General features: G+C 32.2%; 1 protein-coding gene across 1 annotated transcript; it reads right to left on the minus strand.

The window, feature by feature from the left end:
* Positions 1 to 19,607: 19,607 nt before the first annotated feature.
* On the minus strand, positions 19,608 to 24,484 carry LOC131043961 (cytochrome P450 716B2). The gene is made up of 4 exons (XM_057977222.2): positions 24,076 to 24,484; positions 22,796 to 23,389; positions 20,021 to 20,208; positions 19,608 to 19,904 (listed from the first exon to the last, which is right to left on the minus strand). The coding sequence occupies exons 1-4, from the start codon at positions 24,482 to 24,484 to the stop codon at positions 19,608 to 19,610; spliced, it is 1,488 nt and encodes a 495-aa protein (XP_057833205.2).
* Between the last annotated feature and the right edge of the window lie 2,584 nt (positions 24,485 to 27,068).

The following is a 27,068-nucleotide window of genomic DNA, read 5'->3' on the forward strand; positions in this document are numbered from 1 at the left end:
GACTGTCAAGAGAGCATCAATCAAAGGAAAGTTGAGGAACTGAAAAATATACAATCGTTAGACTTCATTATCCAACACTTTATTTTAGGTGCATGAAGAAATTTATAATACATGAAAGAATAAAATAAATAATAAATATGGAATAAAAAGATCTATTAAAATTTTGAGTAAATTGATAATGAGATCAAAACATTTAAATTAAGCATAAAATGAGTGGATAGAGTACATATAAAGTGGAAATGTCTATGCATGACTTAAGGAAATAAATGTTTTAGTGGTCAGGAGTTAAGTGTCAATCCCTCGTAATCAATAGGTTAGTAATCACAGTCTAATTATAAATTAAATACTTCAACTTCCATTTAGTGGATCAATTCACCTAATTTGAATAAGATGGAGCTAACCTTGACCCAAAAGAGGCAACAACTAACTACCATTAATCAAGGGTTGATGAGCTCATAATAGTAGTTATGTACAAATCAAGGTGTATATTGTCACTATTACTTTCTAATGTAAGAATAATTAAACATCCTAATTATCATGATTAAACAAATTAGAAAAGTAAAATACCACACACTATATAATATATTGAATGTAATAAAATATTAAAACATGCTAGCAATGTAAATGAAAATGTTTGTAATATTGTAGTTACAATCTAATATATCTAATATGAATATAATATTGCACCAAAAAAGATGGGCAATGTGGGTTATTAATTTTGATTAGGTCAAAAGAGTATGCTAGGAAATTTAATGTATTAAGATTCTTGTTTTTTCTGAAAATTTATGTAACTATTCTAAGAACTCTAGTAAAATTTCATAAATAATCTATGTGATGAGAAAACTATGATGATAGATAGATCTAGACTATAAGAGTTTTTTCTAGATTATAATATTTTATTTTTCTAATAAATTCAATAAAATATTAGTGATGATAGTTTATGATCAATTAATTGTTACACCTGGGTATTTGTTAAAAAATACTATGTACTTCCTCTTCAAATTTATAATTTCTAGGCAAATTTACCATGTGAGATGATAAATTGTAGAAAATCAAATAAAATATGAGTATTAAAGGTCATTTTGTTGAAAAATTAAATCTTATTGATGCTTGCACTTTTTAAAGAATAATTGATCCCTCACTTATTTAGGTTATAAGAGGATTTGAATGGATAACTATTGATCTATTTGGAAGATCTTGGATGAAAGTATTTATGATTTCTTCCTCCACAATGATGAAAATTAATTAACAGATTGTAAATATCAAAATTAAATTATCGAAGTTATCTTGATGGATAAATTGAATGTATGCAATATGATTAAAAAGCCCCCACATGGGTGTACTCCATTGCATGGGTGTTGTGAATATAAGTTTTGGCTCCTATACACTTGTAAGAACTAATGAAATCCCTTACATAATAAGAGGCATTTGTAGGATATATACCTACCATGAGAAATATGCACTTGTTTTTAGTTCCTTGTTTTCTTATCGATAACAAAGTGGGAAAAAGTATTAAATATTATATAAAGTTGATTTTATCCAATCATATGTTGAGAAAACCATATTTTGATTATGTTTGTAGGAACAAAATGTGTGACTCATCTTTGAGTGTTTATGTATTTCTTGAAATTTATTTTATTTGTATAAGAGTTGTCTTCATGGTGATGGTCAACTTGATTTTATCCTATCATATGTTGAGAAAACCATATTTTAATTTTTTATGTGGCACCAACATGTCTAACACTTGTTTGAATGTTGATATATTGTGTGAAACTCATTGTATGTGTGTGTGAGTTTCTATTTATCCTAATATTTCCACAATCTTCTCCATACTTTAGGGTTTCCTATAATGGAATACACTTTTATTTTTATTTATAATGGTAATACTGTTGGGTGGTTCCTAATATTCTCCATTGTTTCACTCTTTAAAATCTCTGTAGAGATTGAATAGTTCCTAGTTTTATATTTAAGATTATTAGAGCATATTTGAGATGAATCTTTGTTAATATTGCATTATGTCTTTTTTGTTAGATGTTGGAAAATGATCCAACACCCAAAGTTACAACATAAAAAGATAGAAAACAAAAAACAACATAGTCTATTGCACAAACGCGATGCAAAGAGATTAAAAAGAAACAAAGGATGAAAAAATACCAAGATAAAACACACAAAAGAGTAGGTAGAATTTATATTGTAGAGGTCCATTAGAGGATTCTAGTCAACCAACACTAGGTTAAATCTTTCATTCCACTTAAATAAAGAAAAATCAATGTTTCTTTTTTTCATTCTCTTGATCTTCTTTAGATCCTTCTTAGCTTATGATACTTCTCTTGCACTCATCACTTCTTCCCATAAATCTTCATGAAGATAAGCCATCAAATCCATAAAACAACCCATGATTCCTTAGTAATAAAAATAAATAGCCAAATTATCCTCAATTATTAAAATTATTGTCTAGAGAATAATTTTTTTCTATTAGTGTAAGATTTTTTTTTACCCTCTTCTATGTTTCTAGTTTCCTTGATACCATGTGAGGTTTTGAATGGTAGAATAGAGTCTAACATGATTGATGCAAATTTTAGGTTCATATGAGCCAGAGATATCTTCAAGTGATAGGTTGATAGTACATTGGTAAATAGGGTTTGATTATTCACCATAATTGCCTTCACTAGAATCTAGAATAACCTCCAATGTGCCAAATCCCAAAATAGATCAACCTTTTTTGTTTCTAGTCTTTTTATCCTAGCTAGAAGCAGTGAATATCTTCATAAGCCTTATTTTATTACTTTTGTTTTAGACATCCATTTTTCCTTCTTCACAACCCATCTTCATATCCTTCATCTTTTTGGGTTTCCCATTTTTATAGTCCTAGTTTTCTAGTTTTTTTTTCCATAATTTTCCTTACTACCTTTCTTTTCACTCATAGGTAGGGTGAGGCTAGAGTCCCTTTAAATATTATGTTGGCTTGTTTGGAGAAAATTCTCATTTCCTTTACTAACCTTCCCAAAAAGGGGCATCTCATCCATGGTAGCAAAGTGAGGTTTTAAAACCTCTTCCTCGCTAAGGTGATTGGATGAAGAGGCTAAATCCACACTACCTCAAATTCTAAGTGGCTTCTTGTCAGCAAAGTGAGCCCTTTGAATGCGAACAAAATATCCAGATTATCTAGGGATAGAGATGGTCTAAGCAAGATTATGAAGATTGAATTTATACAAACAACATATTAAGCCTTGATGCAATGGAATAATATCCTCATTGATGATGAAGGATTTTAAATAAGATAAAACATAGAATGAAAAGTAAACAATATTACCAAACACCAAACAAGCTAATAGGGAAAAATGAAAATTATGGACAACTTGAAAACAACCTTTCAAAGTGAAATACTTGATCCAGTACCAAGTTACCTCATCCCATGGCTTGTGAAGACCCTCTCTCTTGTATCTTTTCTAGAAATGAACCAAGTTCTCCCCCTCTTCAAGAAATCCATCAAACAATTCCTTATCTACGGATTTAAGTAATATTGTATGTTATATCACTTATGTATTGGAGTATGATCCTTCCATGTATGGGTAGTGTTCTTTACCATATAGTCATCCTATATTAACATTTGGATCAAAATTAATCATATTTATAAAGATAATTATGATAGTTGTATGTTGTCACATGATGGAGAACACAATATTTCAAATTATGCCTTATTTTTGAAAAAAAATACTCTTATACCTAAACTCATGACAACTTTTTTAATTCTAGTATAGTTGAAAAAAAGGAAAAAAAAAATTAGCCCCATTTGTCCTAGCTATTATCACCACAAGACCAAAGTTGGGTTGTCTAAGACTATTAAGTAGAGCCCATGTAGAGAAATAGTGGGTGCCACTAGAGGAATAATAGGTTGAGCCACACTACCAACTTAGCACTTCTATGTTAGCCTTAAGCACCAAGAGGTTGGGAGGGACCAAGCACATGGCTCTACTTTGATTGGGCACTTAAAATCATGACCATTAAGCATGCATAGAAAATCCAACAATAATCTGATGCAAAATAGAATAATTTTTTTTTTAATTTCTCCTCCATACCTTGCAATGTGATCCTTGTGTAGTGCTGATGAAGGCTTACCATAGAATTGTGCAAGAGAATATCACTTGTGAATATACGTGGAATATGTTGATTTAACTAGAGAGCAACCTACTGATAATTGTAAACTATATGTACTATCTAGAATTATATAGATCCATAAATTATACAAACTGTACAAACACCCTTTTCTACCAAATTTACCAAACCCTCAAAAAATTGGAGGAACTGGGCTATTTTGTATGCATGAATTTGAATATAAAAATAACCATCAACAACAGGATGATGTCAACGTACATGAATAGCCTTGTATAACTCCCATTAGAAATTTCCTGGTCTATCAATGTGAATACTTTTTTCATTCAAATTGAAGACTTTACAGCTTCGACAAAGATAAGATGCTGTCAGAACTAATATTTTTGGTCAGAATTGTCATTAAAATTAGGAATCTTTCTCGTACTAACAAGACAAACCGAGAGAAATCAAGCTAGATATAAAATATAAATATAACTGCACTGTTCTATAGATTCAAATTCGAATGTACTGCTTATACATCCATATAAAGCTTTGTCATCGTACCCATCATTTCCATCCAACCCTTGTTCAACAACATGGATTTCTATAGAGTCTTGCGAGTATTCATTTTAACATGGATTTCTCAGTGATTTATGTTCAACAACACTAGAGCCCTCCATTGCTGAACTTACTATTTAGTGTTGTAATTGGTTAAGTCTCGTTTGTTCTTGTAGCAAAGATTTTGAACAATGGAAGAGGCAAAAATTTTGGCAAGGTAAAACATGTTTCTAACTCACTGAAATCGGTGTACCAACCTGTCATGTTGGTACGATTGTTTTTTGACATAACAGATATTAACAAAGATTGTAAGCAGCTGAAACATTCAACTCCAGATAAACATAGAAATGTAATCTTCAAGGTCTTGACAAATAAGATATAGATTTATTTTGGACAACAATAGCTTCTTCAATCAATTTTTTCTTAATTTCAAAGTCTTATGGACGACGTATGCATGAATTTGAATAAAAATATAGCCATCAACAACAGTATGATGCAAATGCAAGAGTAAGAGATGCCTACGCGAATAGACTTGTACAATTTAAATTGGAAGTTTATTGGTCTATCAACATGTAGGCCTTTTTTATTCAATTGAAGACTTTACAGCTTTGACAAAGATAGGATGTTGTCAGAAGTAATATTTTTCTAAAACTATAATCAGAGGGTGCCCCCGTCATTGGTGGTCACTCTAATGGTGAACTAGCTAAGGAACTAGTATAGTTTTGTTTGGCAAAAAAAAATAAAAAATAAAAAAATAAATAGTTATTCTTTTTAAATAGTGGGTAGCAACAAGGCTACCATTATTCTAATATGTGAGGAGTGTCGTCATATGGCTACCACCAATTAATTGGCGGGAGGTGGTAGATGTAAACTAGAAATATTATATATGTTGTTATGGAAAAGTATTAAGGTATCTCTTGCGACTCACTAAATTTAAATCATTACATTAAACATTTTTATATAATGCTTTTGTACTTGCTTGGCTTCTCTATAAATTGAGGGTCTTGGAGAGCTTAATGCATCAAGTTTTATGAGATTTTTTTTTGTAGTTGAAGTTGAGCTTCAAGAATCATTTTGAGCATAGAATTGATTGTAGTATACTATTGTTTCAGGATCCTAGTGTTGTCATTGTTTTGTTTATAGATAATACAAAGTGTTGTGCTTTTAAAGTGTGGGGTTTTCTCTCTCGAAAGAGTTTTCTACATGTATATCATGTATTCGGTGTAATATTATGTCTTCATGTTTATTATTAGTTTTACATGTGTTTCTTTTATTGTATTAGTTAAGACATCATGGTTTGGTCTTCATCTAAGGATGGGAATTACTCTGTTAAGTTAGGGTTTAATCTTCTTGCTCCTTCTTGACCTTCACAATTTAAATGGAAGAATATATGGAGTACTAAAACCATCCCTAAAGTCTGTTTCTTTTGGTGGGAAGGTTATTATAGGAAAATTCTCACTATTGATAACCTTTAGAAGAGAGGCATTCAATTAGTAAATTGGTGTATTTTATGTGAAAATGCAAAAGAAAGTATTAATCATCTCCTCTTTCACTGTCAATATTCTTGAAATATCAGGTTAAAAAATTGTGTGCATTTTCTCTCTATCTTGGATATGGCACAAATTTCCTAAACTGGTTTAGGATTCCTAGTTCACCCCCTGTGGTCCCACTCTTTAATTGTGTTGTTGTGGTGGCACGATTTCCTTCATATAAAATGGAGTATATAGAAGTAGCAAAATAATAGAATATTCAATCACAAGAAAACTCACTGGGAAGCTCAGGGGTTTTCCATCATCCTTAATATTAAGGATAATATAAGATGCTTTGCTACTAGCACAATAATATAGCAGTTATGAATGAACACATTCTTTTCTTTTGTCCAATTCATTTCTTTTCTATGTTAAACTCAAAATATAAAATAAAATACTCCTCCAACAAGCTTTCAAAAAATGTATCTGCCTTGAAGTTGTAATATCTAAAAGATGAATGTTTTGGATTTGTTTCTACAACTAAAAAACATTCATGTCCATATCCCAGTATTGATCCTACATTACTTTGATTTTTTTAAGCTCTTACCTCTTTTGTGACTATAAAATTAATAAAATAATTCCCTCACTACAAACTTCTTAAATATTTTCTTTTAAATGTAATATGCCTAAAAATAATGTATTTTGGAGTATTTTTATAACTAAAATCATTCTCATTTGCTAAGTTATATTCCTCCACGTGCCATGATAATAAGGTATCTTTATCACCCAGGCCTACTAATGGGCTTTTGAGGGCTTATCCTCCTAGGGTTGGTGATAAAAGTCATGTGTAAATGCCGCCAGACAGGGAATGGATCAAGATCAACTTTGACGGGGCATTCAGGGGGAATCCTGGGATCTCCAATGCAGGGGTCATAGCTCGAGATGAGAAAGGTAGTATTTTAGCACTTGGAGCAAAGAGATTGGTGGATGGCACTAGCAATGAAGCTGAGTGTCGGCAATTGAAGCAATTCTTATGGCGAAAAAATTGGAGGTGAAAAAACTACACCTTGAAGGGGACTCCCAGCTAGTGGTGAATGGCATTGCTAGGGGTAGGATGGAGGCTTGGCACCTGGATAAACATATCAGAAGAATGAATAACCTCCTAAATGGGTTTGAGGATTTTAAAGTATCACATGTTCTAAGGGAAGCGAATGTTGAAGCTGATGTGCTCTCAAACGTAGGTGCAAATGGTTCCTTGGTTGAACATTTAAATTTCTTTGAAGACTTAAGGGATTTGGATCCCTTAGAATTTGAATGAAGGTGCTTTGAGTATGAAAGGGGAACCCAAGATGTTGTGATGAGCTATGCGTGAACCATTTTAGATACGCATGTTGAGGGGTGGGGATGGCTCACGTGGTTTGCATTCACCACAATGGTAGCAAGTTGCGAAATGGCAGCGTAGGTGCAATGATGATAGTGAATGGAACTTTGGATTGTTGGTGATGTGTGGTGTGAGGTGGTGTGTGCGATGAAATAAATGGATGGGGTGGCAGCAGGTTGTGTCATTAAGGTCCTCATTTTCTTTTTGGTACTGCACAAAGGACTGCATTTTCTCTTGTGAGCGTTGTGTTTTGGTTGTGTGACAAGGGAAGGATGGAAGCAAATTTTTCGTTGCTCACACTGGGCCAAATGCCTACATTTTGAGGCACAATTTCAAGTCACCATTTGAAGAATGTTTTTAGGGTGGATGAGGAAGAATTTTGGAGGGTTGTTCGTTTGATGTTTGGGGATGAATTTCTGGACACTGATTGTCGCCCACGAACTAATTTGGACGTTTCGTCCCTATTTGTGGCTCTAGCGTTGATGGTGGGAAGTTCAAGGGAGGAGGTGTTGTGGGTGGTGTCTCTAGTGCTGAGACCAAAATGGTCGAGTGGCCTGGTGGAGGTGGTGGAACGTGTAGAGATTGGAGTGGGTGGCGACGTAGGTGCAATGATGATAGTGAATGGAACTCTGGATTGTTGGTGATGTGTGGTGTGAGGTGGTGCGTGCGATGAAATAAATGGATGGGGTGGCAGCAAGTCGTGTCATTAAGGTCCTTGTTTTCTTTTTGGTACTGCGCAGAGGACTGCATTTTCTCTTGCGAGCGTTGTATTTTGGCTGTGTGACAGGGGAAGGATGGAAGCAAATTTTTTGCTGCTCACACTGGGCCAAATGCCTGCATTTCGAGGCACAATTTTAAGTCACCATTTGAAGAATGTTTTTAGGGTGCATGAGGAAGAATTTTAGAGGGTTGTTCGCTTGATGTTTGGGGATGAATTTCTGGACATTGATTGTCGCTCATGAACTAATTTGGACATTTTGTCCATGTTTGTGTCTCTAGCGCTAATGGTGGGAAGTTCAAGGGAGGAGGTGTTGTGGGTGGCGTCTCTAGTGCTGAGACCAAAATGGTCGAGTGGCCTGGCAAAGGTGGTGGAATGTGTAGAGATTGGAGTGGGTCTGAGAATGGAGCAAGGGCCGTGGAGGCGCTTAGGCAAGTGAAATGATGCAGTGCAGCCTCTGCTAGTGTGGTCAGCCTCTCGCCCGGTTGAAACCCAGCTGGAGGATGCAAGGAAAGGGTTGCGGGAACTGCTAGACTTTTTGTAGAAGATGGGACCGATGGAGCGAGTGAAACTGCATGGCAAGAAGACCCCGGTGAAGTCACAGGCTCCGATTGGTGAAGATGGGCAGTCGTTGGTGCATCACCAATTCCCGCAGAAGAGTGCGAAGATCATGGAATGCAATGAGTTGTGAGGAGGAGGGTTGGGAACCACGACAAGTGTTGGGATGGAGCTGCCCAATGTAGGACCCAGTCAGGCCATCCCCAACTTCTCCAGGGAGGAGGCCCTTGGCTAGTTTTGGTAAGTTGGTTTCTTGAGTTGGTCGTCGGTCTTTTGGGTGGGGTTCCCCTATTGTAAGGAATGTAACCTTAGTGGTAGGCATAGTTGGTGTGGTTTCTGTCTCGGGTTTCATTTTGATTTTGTAGGGGCAAGACCCCATTTAGTCTTTAGATAGTGGAACGTTGCAAAGTAGCTGAAGGCATGTATTTTTTCTTTCAAGCAATATAAAACTTAAACCTGTTACCGATTAAAAAAAAGGTATCTTTATCACCCATGTGTTCATTTTAGGGGAATGGATTTGTGTAACAAGAATTATAATAATATATTGTTAGACCTCAATAATTAAAGGATGATAAGTTATATGAGGTTTAAAAGTGTAGTTAAAGATTGAAACATGATTGATAATTAGAAAAACAAGATCCATAAGCTCACTTACAAAAATGAAAGTGTTAAAATTAACATTAAGTCATATCCCGAGTAAATGGTTAAAGTAGTCAATAAATGAACATGAAAGATTAAGGGATAGATTAGAATCAACATGAAATATATCAAGTAATTATAAATCCAAATTATAATAACTAGGAGAGAATCATCATTTATATGATGATCATATAAAATAATTATTATTTAACATATAGATATGAGTCATTAAATCCCTTAAATTGATCAATCATTTTTTTATTAATAGGTGCATTAGAAATAGAATGAACCAAACAATAATGATAGATTTAAAGATTCATAACATACATAACATGGCTATTTATTCCTTGGGAAACATAGCATGTTCAAGTATATATAATGTAATCACATTGAAGATAAAGTACATACATTCAAAATAAGAAAGAGTAATTATGTTTCCTTTTTAATAATTTAGCAAGATGCTATCAATAGTGTTAGCCAAAAAACCTTGACTAAAGTGTAAGGTTTAATATTCTTTTATGTGTAGTCAACCTTGGTGTGATGCAATAAAAAGGGAGAACTTATATATGCAATAAGTTTTAATCAAATTATAATAAAAATTACATACATTCATCTATATGAATATATATACATATACATATGCACATACACATGCACATGCACATGCCCATGCACATATACATATATTAATGTCTTACACATCTCTTATACTCAATTCATCAGTATTCATCCATATATACATATATCATATATACATTTCACACTTCCCTATTCTCTCATATATTTAATACATATTATTCCTCACATGGCTCAACTATGTTCCTCACTCTTATCTCCCAATTTTACCTCTTTATATAGCCTATTAATACCTTTTTATAATGCATTTTCATCATATCCCTCCATAGTAGCTCTTAATTATCTTATTCCCACAAATTTGTCTTTTATTCTGGGTGAACTCACAATAATGGTTCCCACTTTTTTGCCAACTTTGACACTGAGTTGAACATTTTTAAAATAATCTTCTCCTTCCAACAAGTATAACTTTTAAACTATTAAGAATTTGAAGATGATGTAAATTAGTGATTTGTAGCATTTTGTCTTTAGATTCTAAATATATTTTTTTCAAAAAAAATTGAAGATTTTCTTTTTATTTTTCCATCTCCTTCGAAAAGTAGTTTTTAATAGCAAACAACATTTTTTAAGAGTGATGTGCCTCTTGAAACACAAATTTTTTCTATAAATGATAAAAACTCAATTCTTTTGAATTTTGGTTTGTAACATCAATATCCAGTGCTTGAAGTTGGTTTGATAGTGATATGTTGAATATTTTTTATTTTATTAAGTTTTGAAGTCCGACTAGTTATAATTTAGACATAGGTGTACGTTTGAACACATAACTTGTTCTATATATATTGAAATTCAATTTTTTTTTTTTGGTAGAAAGAAGACATCAATATGGAGGTCCTAGATATTTTTAATAAATTTTTTGAATTAGTTTCCTATTTTAACCAATTCATTGAACAGAGAAGTTCATGTTTGATGAAAAACCAATATTTCATAAAATTTTAAAAACAAGATCATAATAAATTCACAATGTAATAAAATTATAGTCGTTGGAAATATTTCTCCGATCACTACCATTCTATATTTTTGGGTTGCCAGGATTATTTCATTTGAGCCTTGAACCAGAGGTTTCAAAGCCAAAATTTCTCAGAAATTCTCAAAATTTGGGGAGAGATGTCTAGGAAAGCGGTTCATTCAAGCATGGAGTTCGCTCAAACCCAATAGGGTTGTTCGCTCAAACACCCTGTGGCACAAACATTCACATTATGGCTGAGTTCGAATGAACATGGCCTTTTGTAATGGTTGACGTTCGTATGAACCCAGGCCAACATAATTTTTATTTTTTTTAATAATTTACAATCACATATAAATAGAAATGTTTTTTCTATTTTTTCAAACAAAATTGATCAAACTAATTCGCATTTTTTGAACAAAGAAGATATTTAGAAGTTATTTTAAGGGCGACAATTTGAAGATATTTGAAGGTTATTTTAAAAGCATGGGGAACAAGAGGAAAAGGAAAAATAAGACTTCAAGGAAGTATTCACGCGCAATAGAACAAACATAATGAGAACAAAGAATGCAAAGATATTATGCACCTATGTATTTCTATTTTTAATTTCTTATTAATTTTATATGTATTACGTACCGAAAATTGTCTTTGTTTGATAGTTAAATATTTTTTATGTAATAATTTTATGAAAATTATTTTAAATAATTTTGATTTAATTAAATTAATAATTTATATAATAGTTCTATCTTAATTAAGTCTAAATGATGTTATTTTCTTTACATAAATTTGAAATGGTTGGATTAAAAATAATCTTGTTTTAATTTGAAATAATGTGAGTATTTGCATTTCAAATTCCTATTCTAATTAGTCTCACATGATTTCATTGATATTTTCTTTATTTTTTGAGGGGAATTAACTTGCTTGTTGTGTCTTGTGCCTTCGGCACATTATGTTTAGTTTAGAACCCAAGGTGATAAAGAAGTATCTTCTCCCCTCGCTTTCCTTTGGAACTTGGGTGTAAGAGAAAATGTTATTATCTTTAGAGGGCATGCCTCATGTCTTGTGAAAGGGAACGACCCAAGTGGTATTTTGTTTCAGTCGGGTATAAAAAAGTGTGGTTTTGGACGAAGATAACACAAGAAGGATGATAACCTAAATGTCTTACAGGAACCTTTTTTGATCATTAGTAATTGTTTTTGCATAGATTGAACAACATGCTCAACAAAATTATATATCTTACTAGTTGACTTACACAGTGGATATTAAAAATCATTTCAAGAAGGATAGCACCCACTTCCCTATCATTTTCCAATCCTAGGCAAAATGTTGGCAAGAGAATAGTATCCTGAACCCATGGAAAAAAAATGTTATAATCATAAGGAGGCTTATGATTCTAATCCAATGGAGTACCATGCATTATTATAGCTCTGATAAATTAATCTCTATGACTTGGATCGAGACTCTCATATTTTTATGCCATCTTTCCTAGGTCAATGTGGGCATTTGAGTTTTGTGCTTCAAACCCTAGGTTCAACAAACGAACAAATTCTCCCTTGGTTATGGATAGAATTTCCTCTTTTGTATTTTTATTGACAATTGCTTTTTTATCTTCATCATAATTTTTGGCGCAGACCATGACAAATTCAGGGCAAGGGAATACTTCAAGTAACACTATGCTTCCTAATCTAGCATCCCACAATGCAATTTTATTTGTTCTTTGTTTTAACATTGTGTTGAAAATAGTAATTTTTTCCTTGTTTGGATCTCCTGCCTTATTAGACAATGCATATTTAATTTCTATTATACACATTTTACTATGGGTTGCAGGGTCATAAATATCATGGTATTCATCAGTGGAACCTGGTGTTTTAACTAGTTCAGTTAGGTATATTTTTTTATTCACTTGGATTTTGTTGAACTACTTCTTTCTGGTTTCCCCATCACTGTTACTATTAATAATTCAAAATAGTGCTAGATACAAGCCTGAAAATGCTATCCCTCAAATTCAAACACAAGATTCAAAAAAATAAAAAACGCAGGATGTAGTTGTTCTAGATTTTACCCAAAATTTCTATCTCATTAGATTGGCACAGACAGACTCTGTTGCATTCCTCAATCTAGTAGCCATTTCTGAATCTCACTAGGTTTACCAATTTGTTCATGAAATAAAATATGTTTATGAGTCACTTATTTTGAAAACACTAAAAAGTTCAAAATTAATACCTAAAGGGCAAAATATTTAGAATCTTGTTGTAATTTTATAAATTATTATTAATATATATTCATCGCAAAAGGACAAAACATTCATTACTTCAGTCCAAATTCTAAGGACAGTGGACACGTCACCAGACTCGAGTCACTTTCTCGACTTTTTTTGAAGTCTTTTTAATCTTTTTCACCTTCCACCTAAAATAGAGCTTAATTATAGTTAATTAAATATAAAACGTACAATTTTGGATGAAGTTCTAAAAAATGTGTTTACTTCCCACATTCAAGCTGAAATCCACCCTAATTCTTTGATCTGTGCTCATCCAACGGACAATGGTATCTATTGTCAGTTCTCATGGGTCCCAGGACTTTTGCCATTTTTTGGCCACGTCACCAGACTCGAGTCACTTTTTCGGATTGTTTTTGAAGTCTTTTTAATCGTTTTCAACTTCTGTCTAAAATAGATCATTTTAGACTTAATTATAGTTAATTAAATATAAAACGTTCAATTTTGGGTGAAGTTCTCACAAATGTGTTTACTTCCCACATTCGGGCCAAAATCCACCCTAAGTCGTTGATCTATGCTCATCCAACAGACGATGGTATCTGTTGTCAGTTGTTGTGGGTCCCAAGACTTTTGCCATTTTTTGGCCACCTCAACATACACGAGTCACTTTTCGAGAAATGTTTTGAAGACTTTTTAATCCTTTACAACTTTTGCCTGAAATAGAGCTTATTATAGTTGATTAAGTATACAATTACAAATTTAGAATTTAACTATACTTAATTAAATATTTATCGTTTATGAAAGTCTTCCATTAGAAGTTTTCAAAATATGTTTATCGTTCCCACATTCAGCCCGAAATACACCTTACGTCATTGATCTATGTTCATCCAACGAATGACAGTATCCTTTGTCAGTTGTCGTGGGTCCCATTATACATAGGATTTATGCCACCCAAACGCCCTGTCACCTAACGCTTCATCATCCCATGGGCCATAACCTTTCTTTCTTGTTGGTGTTCAATGACACATCTTTCCGGTGAAAGTTTCTAAAAAAATTTAGAGATCCCACATTCGACCCAAAATACACCTTAAGTTGTTGATATATGCTCATCCAACGGACAACAGTATCCATTGTCAGTTTTTGTCCATCCCATTTTCAATAGGATTTGAATATGAATTAAATATGTGATTTAAATATGTAATTTCAAAACTTGCATGATATTTCTTTTTTTTAATCAATAATTTTTGTATTGTATTACTTGGAAATAAAATATTACAAATATGCAAGTATAGGTGGTATAGTAAAACCACCAGAGTTCCGTCACAGCAAAAAACACCCCCAAGGGCCAAAACCACCATCCCAAAAAAAAAATACCCTACTACATGCAAAAAACCCAGAATTCCAATTCAGTGTACCAAAATTTGTAGTAGACATCTCCTCATACATACAAAGTTGGGGAGAAAATAGACATGGAACAAAAAGATACAAATAGACAATACCAAACACTATTGGCCATAGCAGGATTAACCCAAAAAAGGCCTGTACTTCGAGTCATCATAGAATTCTGAGAGCCACTTCATTGCTTGGGTAGTCTTGGGTCTCGACCGCAACTCTTGACCCACCTCTGCATGTGTCACTTCATGAAGGACCGTTAAAACCTCATCACACTACATCAACCTTGCAAACATTTTGAAGGCCTTCCACCTGCACCAAGCAAGAGCTTTGCATCTTGCCTTCAAATCATCATCAGCCCATCAAATGAGTGGTAGCGGTGCCACCGGACCAGCCACCCTTGCCTCGGGAATGATTCCCACCTTTGGGACCATAAGAGCACACACACTATCCAAATTTAATAGGTATTTTGAATCAATTACAACTCTCAGGGCATTTTTTACCTTCTCCACCTTGTTCGCAAACTGGAAACCCTAAGCGATAATCATTGAATATGCCTCCATGTTTGTCTTGTAGCAATGACCTACATGGACAATTTCCTTTCCTAACAACATATTCACACTCTCGTACAACCGCTCATCCTTAAACAAGAACAAATATTTCAACCTCTTGTCCGTAAATCATCCAAGAAATGGGACTAATTTCTTATCAATATGGAAGGATAAATTGGCTTCCATGTTGCTTAAGAAACCCAAGACAATTCTGCAAGTGCAAACAGTATGATACCAAGACTTCCAATCCACCCAAGCTTTAAACACCTCTCACTCAATTCTAATTTTTGACATCCAACGGCAGCGGTCGTCGGTATTAATCAAAAACTCTATCATTATTCCTCCACATGTACTAGTTCAACCACATAATTCATCCACACAAGCCAACATTAAAGCCGCCTAACCGACATTAAAGCTGCCTAAAGGCTAAATGTTAACCATTCACTTTCGGTGATGTGCATACCATAAGGCATTATCACTGCATATATGTTGTCAAATCCCATGGGTCCCATTGTACATAAGATTTCTACCACCCAAACGCCACATCACCTGACACTTCATTGTCCCACGGGCCATAGCCTTTATTTTGTGTCGGTGTTCAATGACACGTATTTTTGGTGTTCAATGTACATGTACCTAGTTAGTTGGACCTTTTTTTTATATTGAAATTATGCAAAAAAAATTACAAGTAAGTTGGACTTTTAATTCACTTGTTTTTCGTGAGATAAACATCTTTTTTTTATATTTATAATTAATGATAATCAATGTACAAATAATTAATGAAACGAACTGGATTTTTTTATATATAATAAATATAGAGGAAGAAACATTACATAAAAAAGGTCACAGTATTAAATTTATTTCCATTGTTTAACAAAATATTGAAATAACATAGCTCATTAACAAAAAAAACGTAGCTCATAGACATTGCCATCCTTATTGGATGCTATCACTTGCAGCCAATCCCTGACATTATATTTTTTTAAATACTTCTTTGTCAAGCACTTCAAATATCTTTTAGAAAAGGTCATCTCAGAAGTGACACTGAGTTTGTTCTGTAACTTTAGAGAAGAAATTAGAATAGACCTACTATTTTTTTATGGTAAAAATTAAATTTTATATCCACACAAATTAATAACTATTTAAGCTACTTCAAAACATAATGATTATGCTAAGTATCCTGCCATGGCATGATGGCAGCGACAAATAAGAAAATGAAATAGAAAGCATTTGTATATCCATAAGAGGCAAACTAAAACAAACTGGAATTATGAGGAAATAGCCAAAAAACTTTAAAGCCAAAATAAGTGAAGTTATGAGGAAATAGCAAAAAAAAAAACTACTAGGGAGTCGGGGTTAGGGCATAGACACTGGACACATTCATGGTTTACCCTAAGAATCTTGCCCTCCCTCTATGTAGAATTATTTAGACATTATAAGTTGTGAGAATTATTCAAGCCAACAGTAGTCTGGAAATTCATCCAGGAGAAACCATTTCTAGAGAAAGTTCCTACCAATCCATGCCCATTTCCTATGACGTGTCAACTGCTCCGCATTCAGGTTCAAAAGAAATGGTTTCCTGGCCACTGTTTGGTCAGGGAGGAACGACAATAGTAACGTCGCCTCCAAGGAATTCTTCTTTAAACACCTTCCTTAACAACAACAACATATCCACCTTGTCTCCTTCGAGGTCCAGAAGAGACGCCAAGAATCAGGACGTAAACTCTGTGTTAACACGGTATCTATTTTCATTTCACAAAAACTCTCTGCCCAACACCATCCTCACAGCCTCATTAGCGAACATCCCAACCTCTTTACAGATTAATTAGAGGGTTGGGTCTCTAATGGAGCCCAAAAAGGCCCTCTGGTCCTCCTCAGAAATGAATCTCAAGCGGATAGGAGTGTCCATCTTGAGAAATCAGAATACAAAATTATACATCCTGAGCCTATAGACCTAAACAAGAGGAAGAATTTAACTACCGTGAGCTCCGACGATTTATCTACCAAAGGTTAATTGAAGATAAAAGAAGAAGAAATCGTTATAAATAGTTGAAGCTCTTGATTGTAATAATTCCTTCTCTAACTGTATTAATTCCTTTAAATTTTTTTAAATATTTCGTATATCTCTGCAAATCTTTCCCATAATTTCACTAGTGTGCGAAATCGGAAACAACTATAAACCAATACCAAATACCATATTGGAAGTCATGGGGGCAAAGTGGATTGCATTTAGTGACAAGACATATATTAAATGACCAACATTATCGACTGTGACATTTGATACATTTCTATTGAATCCAATTCCATTCAGGGCACTTTCTGGAGAACTACATTCTCTTCATAAATTTGGGCCAAAATAAAACTTCAACCATTGATCTACAATCATCGAACGATTTAAAATCATTGATAGATTCTAGGTATGTGTGACGTGTCAATGAGGTCATGCTTATCGATACATCATGCAGATTTTGGACTCAATGTGATGTGATGTGATGTGATGTGCCTTGTCTATTAATGACAATGAATTCATGAAATTGCCAATAAAATATATATGTTTCCATAAATAACGAAACATTAGCCAAACAAATTAATTAATTTTCAAACAGTGAAAAAAATCACCAATACACTAAAATAATTTTTCTTTTGTAGTAAAAATTTTTGCCCATACACTTATATATTTGTTCCTTTAAATGAAAAAATATTCATCTCCTACAATATATATTTTCCCCACAAAACAGGGTATTATTCGCCAAAATTTTATGGAATTTTTGTACCATAGAAAAAAATCACCAATATAAATTAATTTTTTTTTCCTACTTTGAAAAAACAATCACCATCAATATGAAAATTTCCCCCCCAAAATAACACCTGATTCACCAGGGTTTTGCACTTTTGTCCGGGGGGTGCTTTCTTAAAGTTATCCTTGACCACCATTATCAACTCTAAGGTAATATTATTTCATTTCAGCATTTGAATTATGATTTAGCCTTTGTCCTCCTTAGGGATAAGGTCTTTGTTACATCATCATATCTATTTTGGAGGTGGGAACAAAAACATGGGGTTTGACTTAGGCAAGCCCCTTTATAGAACAGCCAGTTTTCCCTCTTTATGTGTGTGTAAGTGAGGATTTGACAAAAAAATGATTTACAAGAGCACAAAGAACTTAGCGATAGAAAGTCCTAGAATTAAAATAGGTAGAAACCCCAAGAATGGTGTTCCCTTCTCTTATGTAGCCTAGTTTTTGGTTGATGTTTGGAGAGGCGAATCTACAAAGCCTTTTGATCTAAAATCTGGAACCTTCCACTAATGAACACACCCTCGGACTAGGGTTCCCAACTCTCATGTTTGACATATACTACTCCAAATTACAACTATAGTTTCCTTTCTATATCCCATTTCCAAATCTCTACTACTATATTGATTTCTAATTTTGTATCTTAGCACTTATGCTAAAAGATATCAATTTCCTATCATTTAACCTCATTCATTTACACACATTTCACAATCCAAATTTTATTACAAATCAAAAGGATTCATAAACTCACTTAGTTTTCAACTCTCTTATTGAAACTATAGTTGAACCTAGTATATGATTCCCAATGGTGCACAAGTCAAGATTTGAGATCTTAGTTTGCATTGCTAGGCTAGGATCTCACTTCCCACATATCAGTATGATAACATGGTTGATCTTCTATTATCCTTCGATAATAATATTCAAGTAAAAATAACCTTATTTTTATTGTAACAAAGACCAAAAAAATGTGAATACATACATAGTGGTCTATTATTCTAGGTGTGATACTAAAATTTTATATTCTATCCAATTTGAGTAGCATATATTAGAATTGTTAAAAAAATAGTGTAAATCTATAGGTAGATTGTATAATATTTCAGTGGTGTACTATTATCTTGTCATAGTACTAGTCATTTAATCATGTATAAATTTTAATTTTTCTTCCGTGTTATTTATTATGATTATCTTCAACATGAATATAAAAAAAAAGAGCATGAAAGATAACTTTTCCTTTTGATTATTAGAGAAACAATGTTTAATTAAATAAAGAGCATTGTAAAAACTGATTTATTTGTATGACAAAAAAAATGATAATCAAATTATTTAAAAAATAATAATTAAAACAAGAAATGTGTTGAGTATAATATTCATTATCTCAAAATACATTTACAATAACAAAATTTCTAAAAATATATAGTTTATAATTTAGTATTATAATTATCCAACTGTAATCAATCATTGTACCAATTTATAGATTATACATGTTATAAAATAGATTTAAGGAAATTCGAGACCTAAAATATTATAGCCTATATCACATACAGAACGAGAAAATATGGAGAATAACATAATGCCACTACCTCTTAGGAGAGTACATCCATGACATAATAATCTCCTTAACTTTTACAATGCATTAACTGCATGTTGAAGATCATTTTAGATGCTCACTTTACCTTAGTATAGATATTTATAGGTAAACCCAATATAGGAATAGGGGCAGGATCAGAAATTATTCTTTCATCAGGATTCTTCATAGACCATTTCCATTTGGTTACTAAGTAGTGTACAAAAATCATTGTCTCCATCTTCGCAAAGTTATAGCCAGGGCAAATTCGAGGTCCCCCTCCAAATGGAGTAAACACAAATCGTGAAACTTGATTATCGAAATGAGATGGATCAAATAAATGTGGCTCCTTGAAATTCTCATCATTCCAATGTGTAGAGCTTGTTTCCCAAAATAACTACACAAAAATAAATTATATAATGAATTAGACTATAAAATTTTCTAACATCTATGTAAATAGTGAAATCTTATGCCTTGATCATCATAATAATTATACAAGGAGAAATAACATACTTGCCAACCCTTTGGAATTGTATAGCCTTGATATTCAACATCTTCAATTGCCTTTCTAAATCCACCAAAAATTGGAGGAAACAAACGCAATGCTTCTTGAGCCACCTTCCATGTGTACTTCATATTACGAAGATCTTCCCATTTAAGAGGCTCGTCAGATTGTTTTCCTTCAAGGACCATTGTTTGCTCTGGTACAAATTTTGTTAAAATGTATTGAAAAAATATAACTACAATAATATAAATCAAATCGAGTTTACAAATAATCACATTTTATTAAATCTTTAATATAAACTTCAATACATGTACAAAATACATAAATTTTTAATTAATATATATAATCAAAAGTATGCATAATAGAAAAGTACACTTAGATAATAAAATATAACTAAATAAATATATAAAAAATCTAAACTGAAAAATAAATAATAATACCCAATAAATTTGAGCTTTAGGAGCATACCTAAAGCTTTAAAGAAAAGTACTATTTTTATATATAACTAATTATTATGTAATTTATATAATTTGAGATACTTTCACTTAAAAATTATGATTTATATTAAAAGATATATTCTACACTGCATGTCAAATTAGATTATATTAGTTTATAACTAGTATAATGAGGAGCACGATTGTAACAAAGAAGGATCTATCAATAATTCTCAAAAACAATTAATTAGATGAACATAATATATATCAAAGTAGCAATTGTATCATAATAGTCATCAAAGACACATTATAATGGTAATAGCATAGTACTATTATAGCAATCACTTGAGTTCAAACCATAGATTGAGATCAATATTTTGTTAAAGATGAACTTTTATTTACAATCTTATTGATTAAATCTAATTAATATCCAATTTCAAATTAAGAATCCAATAAAACTTTCAATTTGTTGATAAAAATATTATATATAATTATTTAAAAATATTTTTTTTTAAATAATAATAACGATAATTGAACTTTATTAATTATATGTAATAATAATAAAAATCTAATATAAATGATTAAAAATCAAAGCTATAAGATTTTCACATTCCATTCAAATACTATTTACAGTTTTTAAATTTGATTATGTAAAAAACTTTTAACCATCAAAATTATTAAAAATCTCCATATCTACTTTTCTATTGAAAATCAAAAGCCTAATAATTAACAACCAAATAAATGATTAAAAATCTTCATATCTATCTTTCTATTGAAAATCAAGTGTCTAATAATTAACAACCAAACCCTAATAATTAAAAAACTAACCAAACAAAGCATAGTGTTTCGAGTAGCTTTCCAAGTACACTTCCAAGGATTTTTGTATATTTTGCCGAACAGCAGATGCTTCAAACCGTTTTATATTGTGCATTTCGCTTTCATATGATGTCAGAGTTGACAGAAAACTTGACCAAATCATTATCAATCTATGCTTAAGAAATTTGACGTGAAAAATATTTTTTTTTTTACTAATTTTGTTGTTGTTTTTATGAAAATGGTGTAAGGTGTAAGAATTGTTATCATGTTGTAATCAATTTTTGTATATTCTTTGTAATTTTTATTTAAACAGCACATTCTTAGCTTTAATTTTTCAGATGATTTATGTAGAATCGTAATAATAGATCTCATCTTTATAGAAAAGTTAGTATAATTTTCAGATAAACCACTTAAATAAGTAAAATCTTAAAATGTGTTGTTTAAGTTTGATCATGTTTGTTCATCTATGTTTTCTTTCTCAACCACAATCTAATTCTACAAAAAAAAATTAAGATCTTAATTTCTCATTTAAGGGAAGGGGTTAGTTACCATCTAACTGTTCACTCCTTGCTCACTTTACCCCTCAATTACTATCTTTTAGAAAAAGCAAATACACAATAGTTAAAAGCACACTAAAATATTTCACTTGTATCAATAGCCATTCACTTGTACCTGGAAATTGGAATAGTTAAAAATTAAATATTTAATTGGAAGAGTTGTGCAACTTTATTGGCTCCCATAGCACATGGTTATTGGGACATTTAAGTATAAGCATCTGTCAAAATTGTTTTTAGATGAACATGTATTGGTTATTAGAGGAATATGTAATGGATTAGTTGTGCAAATTTTTGAGGCTGTTGTAGTGCATGGTTATTGAGGCATCTACAAGTAGGTATTGGGCATCACCTCTAAATGACCACTTTTTAACTTTGTGTATATAAGGAATCATGCTGCAATCTTTGTCACTACCAAGAAGTTGAAACAAAAACTTTAAGCTCTTAAGTCACATACAAAAAAACCAAAATAAACCATCAAAATCGGATGTATCTTTTAGGAATTCAGGATACATGAAGTGAGCTATAGAAGAAGAGCACAAGTTTGCCTATGTTCTAATTTCCGTTCACTTCTTGCTCACTCAACCTAAAATGGCCCCCTACTTTATCCTAGTAGTTAGAATTTTTGGATTTTAATTAGAGGATTTGTGCAACTTTATTGGCACCCATAGGGCATGACTATTGGGGCATTTGCACTTAAGTATCAGCCATTTTTGAGGTGGTTGTAATGCACGGTTATTGGGGCATCTTTAAGTAGGTATCGGATGACAATTTAAAATGATCACTTTTTGATCCTTGCCTATGGATCCCAGAATGTATGTCATTACTACTAAGAAGCCAGAACAATAGCTATAAACAGTTACGTCATATACTAAAACAACCAAAAAAATCATCAAAATCTGATATATTATTTAATTCTATAGATGTAAAAGATTAGTTAGATGACTAAAGGAAAGAAAAGAAAAGAAGGTGAAAATACCTTGAAGAATATTTTGGTAGACTTCAGGATGAAGCGCCATGACTCTGACAAGGTGAGTTAGAAGACTGGCAGTGGTGTCATGCCCGGCAATCATTACAGTTATGACGTTATCTATTATCTCCTCGTCAGACAGGGCCTTTCCATTCTCATCCCTCATGCTAAGCAAGCATGACATTAAGTCCTGGGTTTCAGACTCTTTGCCTCCTTCAATCTCTCTCCTCCTCTCCTCCACCAACACGGAAATCTGCTTCTTCACACGAGACCTCGCCTCAAATGCTCTCCGGTAAGTAGTTCCAGGCAAATCCAAAGGAGTAAACCAAATACCCTTAACAGCATTACCGAATTCCAAAGCCAATTTATCCCTTTCTCCACTGTCATTCAAGCTGAAGAACAAATCACAGGCAACTTGGAAAGTAAGCTTGTTCATCAATGGCATGACTGTGATACTCTCTTTTCCTTCCCAAAAATCAGCGAAATGTCGTTGAACAACTGAATCAAGTCTGCCCACGAATCTCTGCAGAGCTTCAGGCTTCATGAACTGCATGATGGCACCTCTTATCCGCTTGTGCTCCTCGCCAGAAAGCATTCCAATGCCTGAAAAAGTTAAAAACAGAATTTAACACGTTTAACCTAAATAAATCTTGTATGGATTTGGACGATTACAAAGAATTTTTTTGTGATCAAGAGATCAGAGATATTAAATTAAATTTTTACGGTTCATGATGATTATTATGATGTGACTGTAATGTTTGGATCACACTGTATAATCCATTATCAGGATGAGAAGGCTGTTGGTAGAAAATTTTCAGAAACATTAAATTTTCACGGTTTATGATGATTATTAAGCTGTGTTTCAAATTTTCTCAACAGCTCTCTCATCCTGATGATGTATCATGGAGTGTGATCCAAACATACACAGTTGAATCCAGAAGATTATTATTGCACTTTGTTTCTGGATTTAATTGTGTACGTTTGGATCACACTCCATGACGGTCATCATCAGGATGAGAATTCTCTCAACACCTCTCTCATCTTGATGACGGATCATGGAGTGTGATCCAAATGCAAATAATTTACACACAATTGAATCCAAAAACACAACACAATAATAATCAGAAATTATTAATTTATTACAATAGTCTCAATAATTAAAAATCTGATTGTAATATACAATTACAAACACACAAAAATTCATGCAAATTCTATATTTGGAATTTTTTTATCTTCATACAAGACTAAGCTCTTCTTTTGCATGTAAGAGGAATTAAGTGCAACAATACCATTTTCTCCAAAAATCCTTTTTAGATGTTTGGGCTGCGTGTTCATTATGGTGTGCCCATCGTTGTGGAAGAGAAATCGATTGCCTCCTTGGCCTGTGAGAATGACTGTTGGGCTACCCATCAGAGATGTTTTGAAAACAGGCCCATATCTTTCAACTCTTTGTTTCACCCAGTCCTTGCCTTTGTTAGATTTGTAAGCGCTCAGAAATTGAAGAGTTTCCCCGATCAGAGGAAAGCCTAGACTTCCTGGAGGAAGATTTTTGCCTTTTCCGCCATAGACAGACCTTAGAATGAGCAGTACAAGCAGTAATGAAGCTAGTGAGGTCGATAGTAGGAGAAAAAAAGAGCTATTAGTGCTCTGAAGATCATTTAGATTTCTGGCTATCGCCTGCGCAAGACAGAATTCCATGGTAAAGGAATGAGAATAATGATCAGGCCGGTTCTCTGGTTGAGAGACAACACCTCACTAATCCTGAGGTTTTGCCCTAGTCATATCATATATAATAACCACTTCTTGTCCATTTCGTTTGGATTTTGTATAGGGACATCAATCTTAAAAATGGCAATCTAATTTTTAGGATGTGTGCTAAGAGTCATGGAATCTAATAATCACTTCTTGTCCATTTCGTTTGTCCATTTCGTTTGTCCATTTCATTTAGATTTTGTATGGGGATATCAATTTTTAAAATGGCTATCTAATTTTTAGGATGTGTCTTTTATGACTAAGAGTCATAGATTGGGTTATCCATTCTGTCAATTTTGTTCGGGTCACGATCCCCACTTCATCTTTTATGATGTAGGAGCCTTACACTCAGCAAGACTTGATCTTCAATGGACTCATTTATAACAATTCAACTTTACTACTACTTCATGGATCCATCAACATTAAGTTATTTCTTTTTCGATTAACAACTTATAATTATATTGAGAGGTGTTCTAATGATTCCTAAATGAAAAATAGCACTAAAACAACCCGAAATCATAAAATAGAACAACAATCGAGATTAGGCTAAAAGAGGTCAAATAAACATATAATTTAATGAAATCAAATTACATTAAACCCCCTCTTGTGTAGATTTGCCCAAGATGTTTGGTTAGATGTGTGCTCACTCAAAATTCTGATAATATAATGATGCTCCAATAAAAAATGGGTGATAGTTCGATAAAAATGGCTAAAGGTTGGATAAATAGGTTGAGGGATGAAAAGAGATGGATGGTTGAGATTGGAGAATGAATGAGAGGAATAAATGAAAAAAAAATATGGGTACTTGAGGAAACAAGCCCATGTGCTTCTATAAGGGGCCTATGTGCTTGATGTGATGTGAGGAGATGAGTTCACTTAATTAAATATTAAATGAGTCTATATACTTAGTGGAGTGGATTACAGGGAGATTAGGACTAGAATAATTAGGCAAGCTAAGAGAGTTGGGGGATGTGATTTGTTAAATAAATAAAATTATGTATTTAATTATTTGGAAGAAGGGGTTTAAAGATAGGTAAATAATTAAAGGTAAATATTTACCTTAGGTTATGAACTTAAGAAAAATAGAGGAAAATAGATAATATTAAGTAAATAATAAGATATTATCTACTTAATATAAATGATAGGGAATTATATGAAATGAGGTTAAATTGACCAAACACAAGTGATCAATTTTAGGTGTTTAGGGATAGAAGCAAAAGTGTGTATATATATATAAACACTCTCATCATGAAAAAATTAACTAAATAACATTTGTACATTTATAATAGCATATACTAAGTTTGACTAGAATGTCTTACTTTTGTGCTTTATGTAGAAAATCTCACTTTTACTATCACTTATTTCATAAGACTTACTATGTGAACATTAATTGAGGTGATTAGTGTGAGGTTGATGAAATTGAACTAAAAGTTCAAATTTAAAATCAAATTTAGAGGAAAAGCTTAAATAGCTTGTGTTCCTAGCTAAAAGAAGATGGTTATTATCACAAGTTGGTGGAGGAAATCAAGTACCATTTTTTTATCAATTGATTTTGTTGTTTGGTACATCCAACCTTGTTTGAACTATGCTTGTAGTGGTTTGTATTTATTTCTAATGTCTATTGTTAGTGGCCCATCACTATCAACGTTCTTTTTATTTGTAACTCTTTTTGGACTGCTATTCTTTATGTATATTTCCATCTAGCTTTCTTCAATTTAAAAAAAAGTGAAACACAAGAATTGAATTTGGCTAAATTATTTTCTTATAAGTTTTAGTATTAAATAATTCTTATATTTGGTCTTTTTATAATTGACAACCAAAAAATATTGAGCATGGTAGATTTTTATTTAATTTTATTGTTTTACATTTTATATTTATAAATAATAATGCTTGATTTTATATAGAAATAGAAAATAAGATTTTCTTTTTTAAAAATTAATTGTTTATAATTTAGTTTGGTTTATGATTTTGATTTTTAATTATGTATATTTTTTAATTTATCATTGCATTAATGAAAACATTAAATTAATAATAGTTAACATGTCTATCCAAATAAATTGACATAAAAAAACATTAAGAAATATCCTTCACAAAACATATAATTTATTCTATTTCTATATATTAATAAATTGATAAAAAAAGAAACATTTTAAAAAGGATATCTTTTAACATATCTTTTATTGGATTTATCTAAGATAAATATACTTATTAAACACAATCAAATATATAAGATAATTCAAAAGTCTTGCATTATTATATTTATCAGTTATATTATTCATCAACTTTTTAAAGACTTTGACACTTTTAACTTTTATAAACGCGTTTCTCATAAGAGTCATCTATTAAAATACAAATTTTAGACTATTGAACGAGCACAACATTTATTAAATATTCATAAAATTATAAATCTTACGATAAAATCCACTAACTGAACAAATCGAAACACGTGTACATTAAGGTGCCGACAAAATTAATTACTAAGAGATTATTTAGACTCTGTCACAGAACTATCTTATATAATTTATAATTG

The sequence above is a fragment of the Cryptomeria japonica genome, chromosome 5 (genome assembly GCF_030272615.1).
Source record: "Cryptomeria japonica chromosome 5, Sugi_1.0, whole genome shotgun sequence".
Lineage (NCBI taxonomy): Eukaryota > Viridiplantae > Streptophyta > Pinopsida > Cupressales > Cupressaceae > Cryptomeria > Cryptomeria japonica.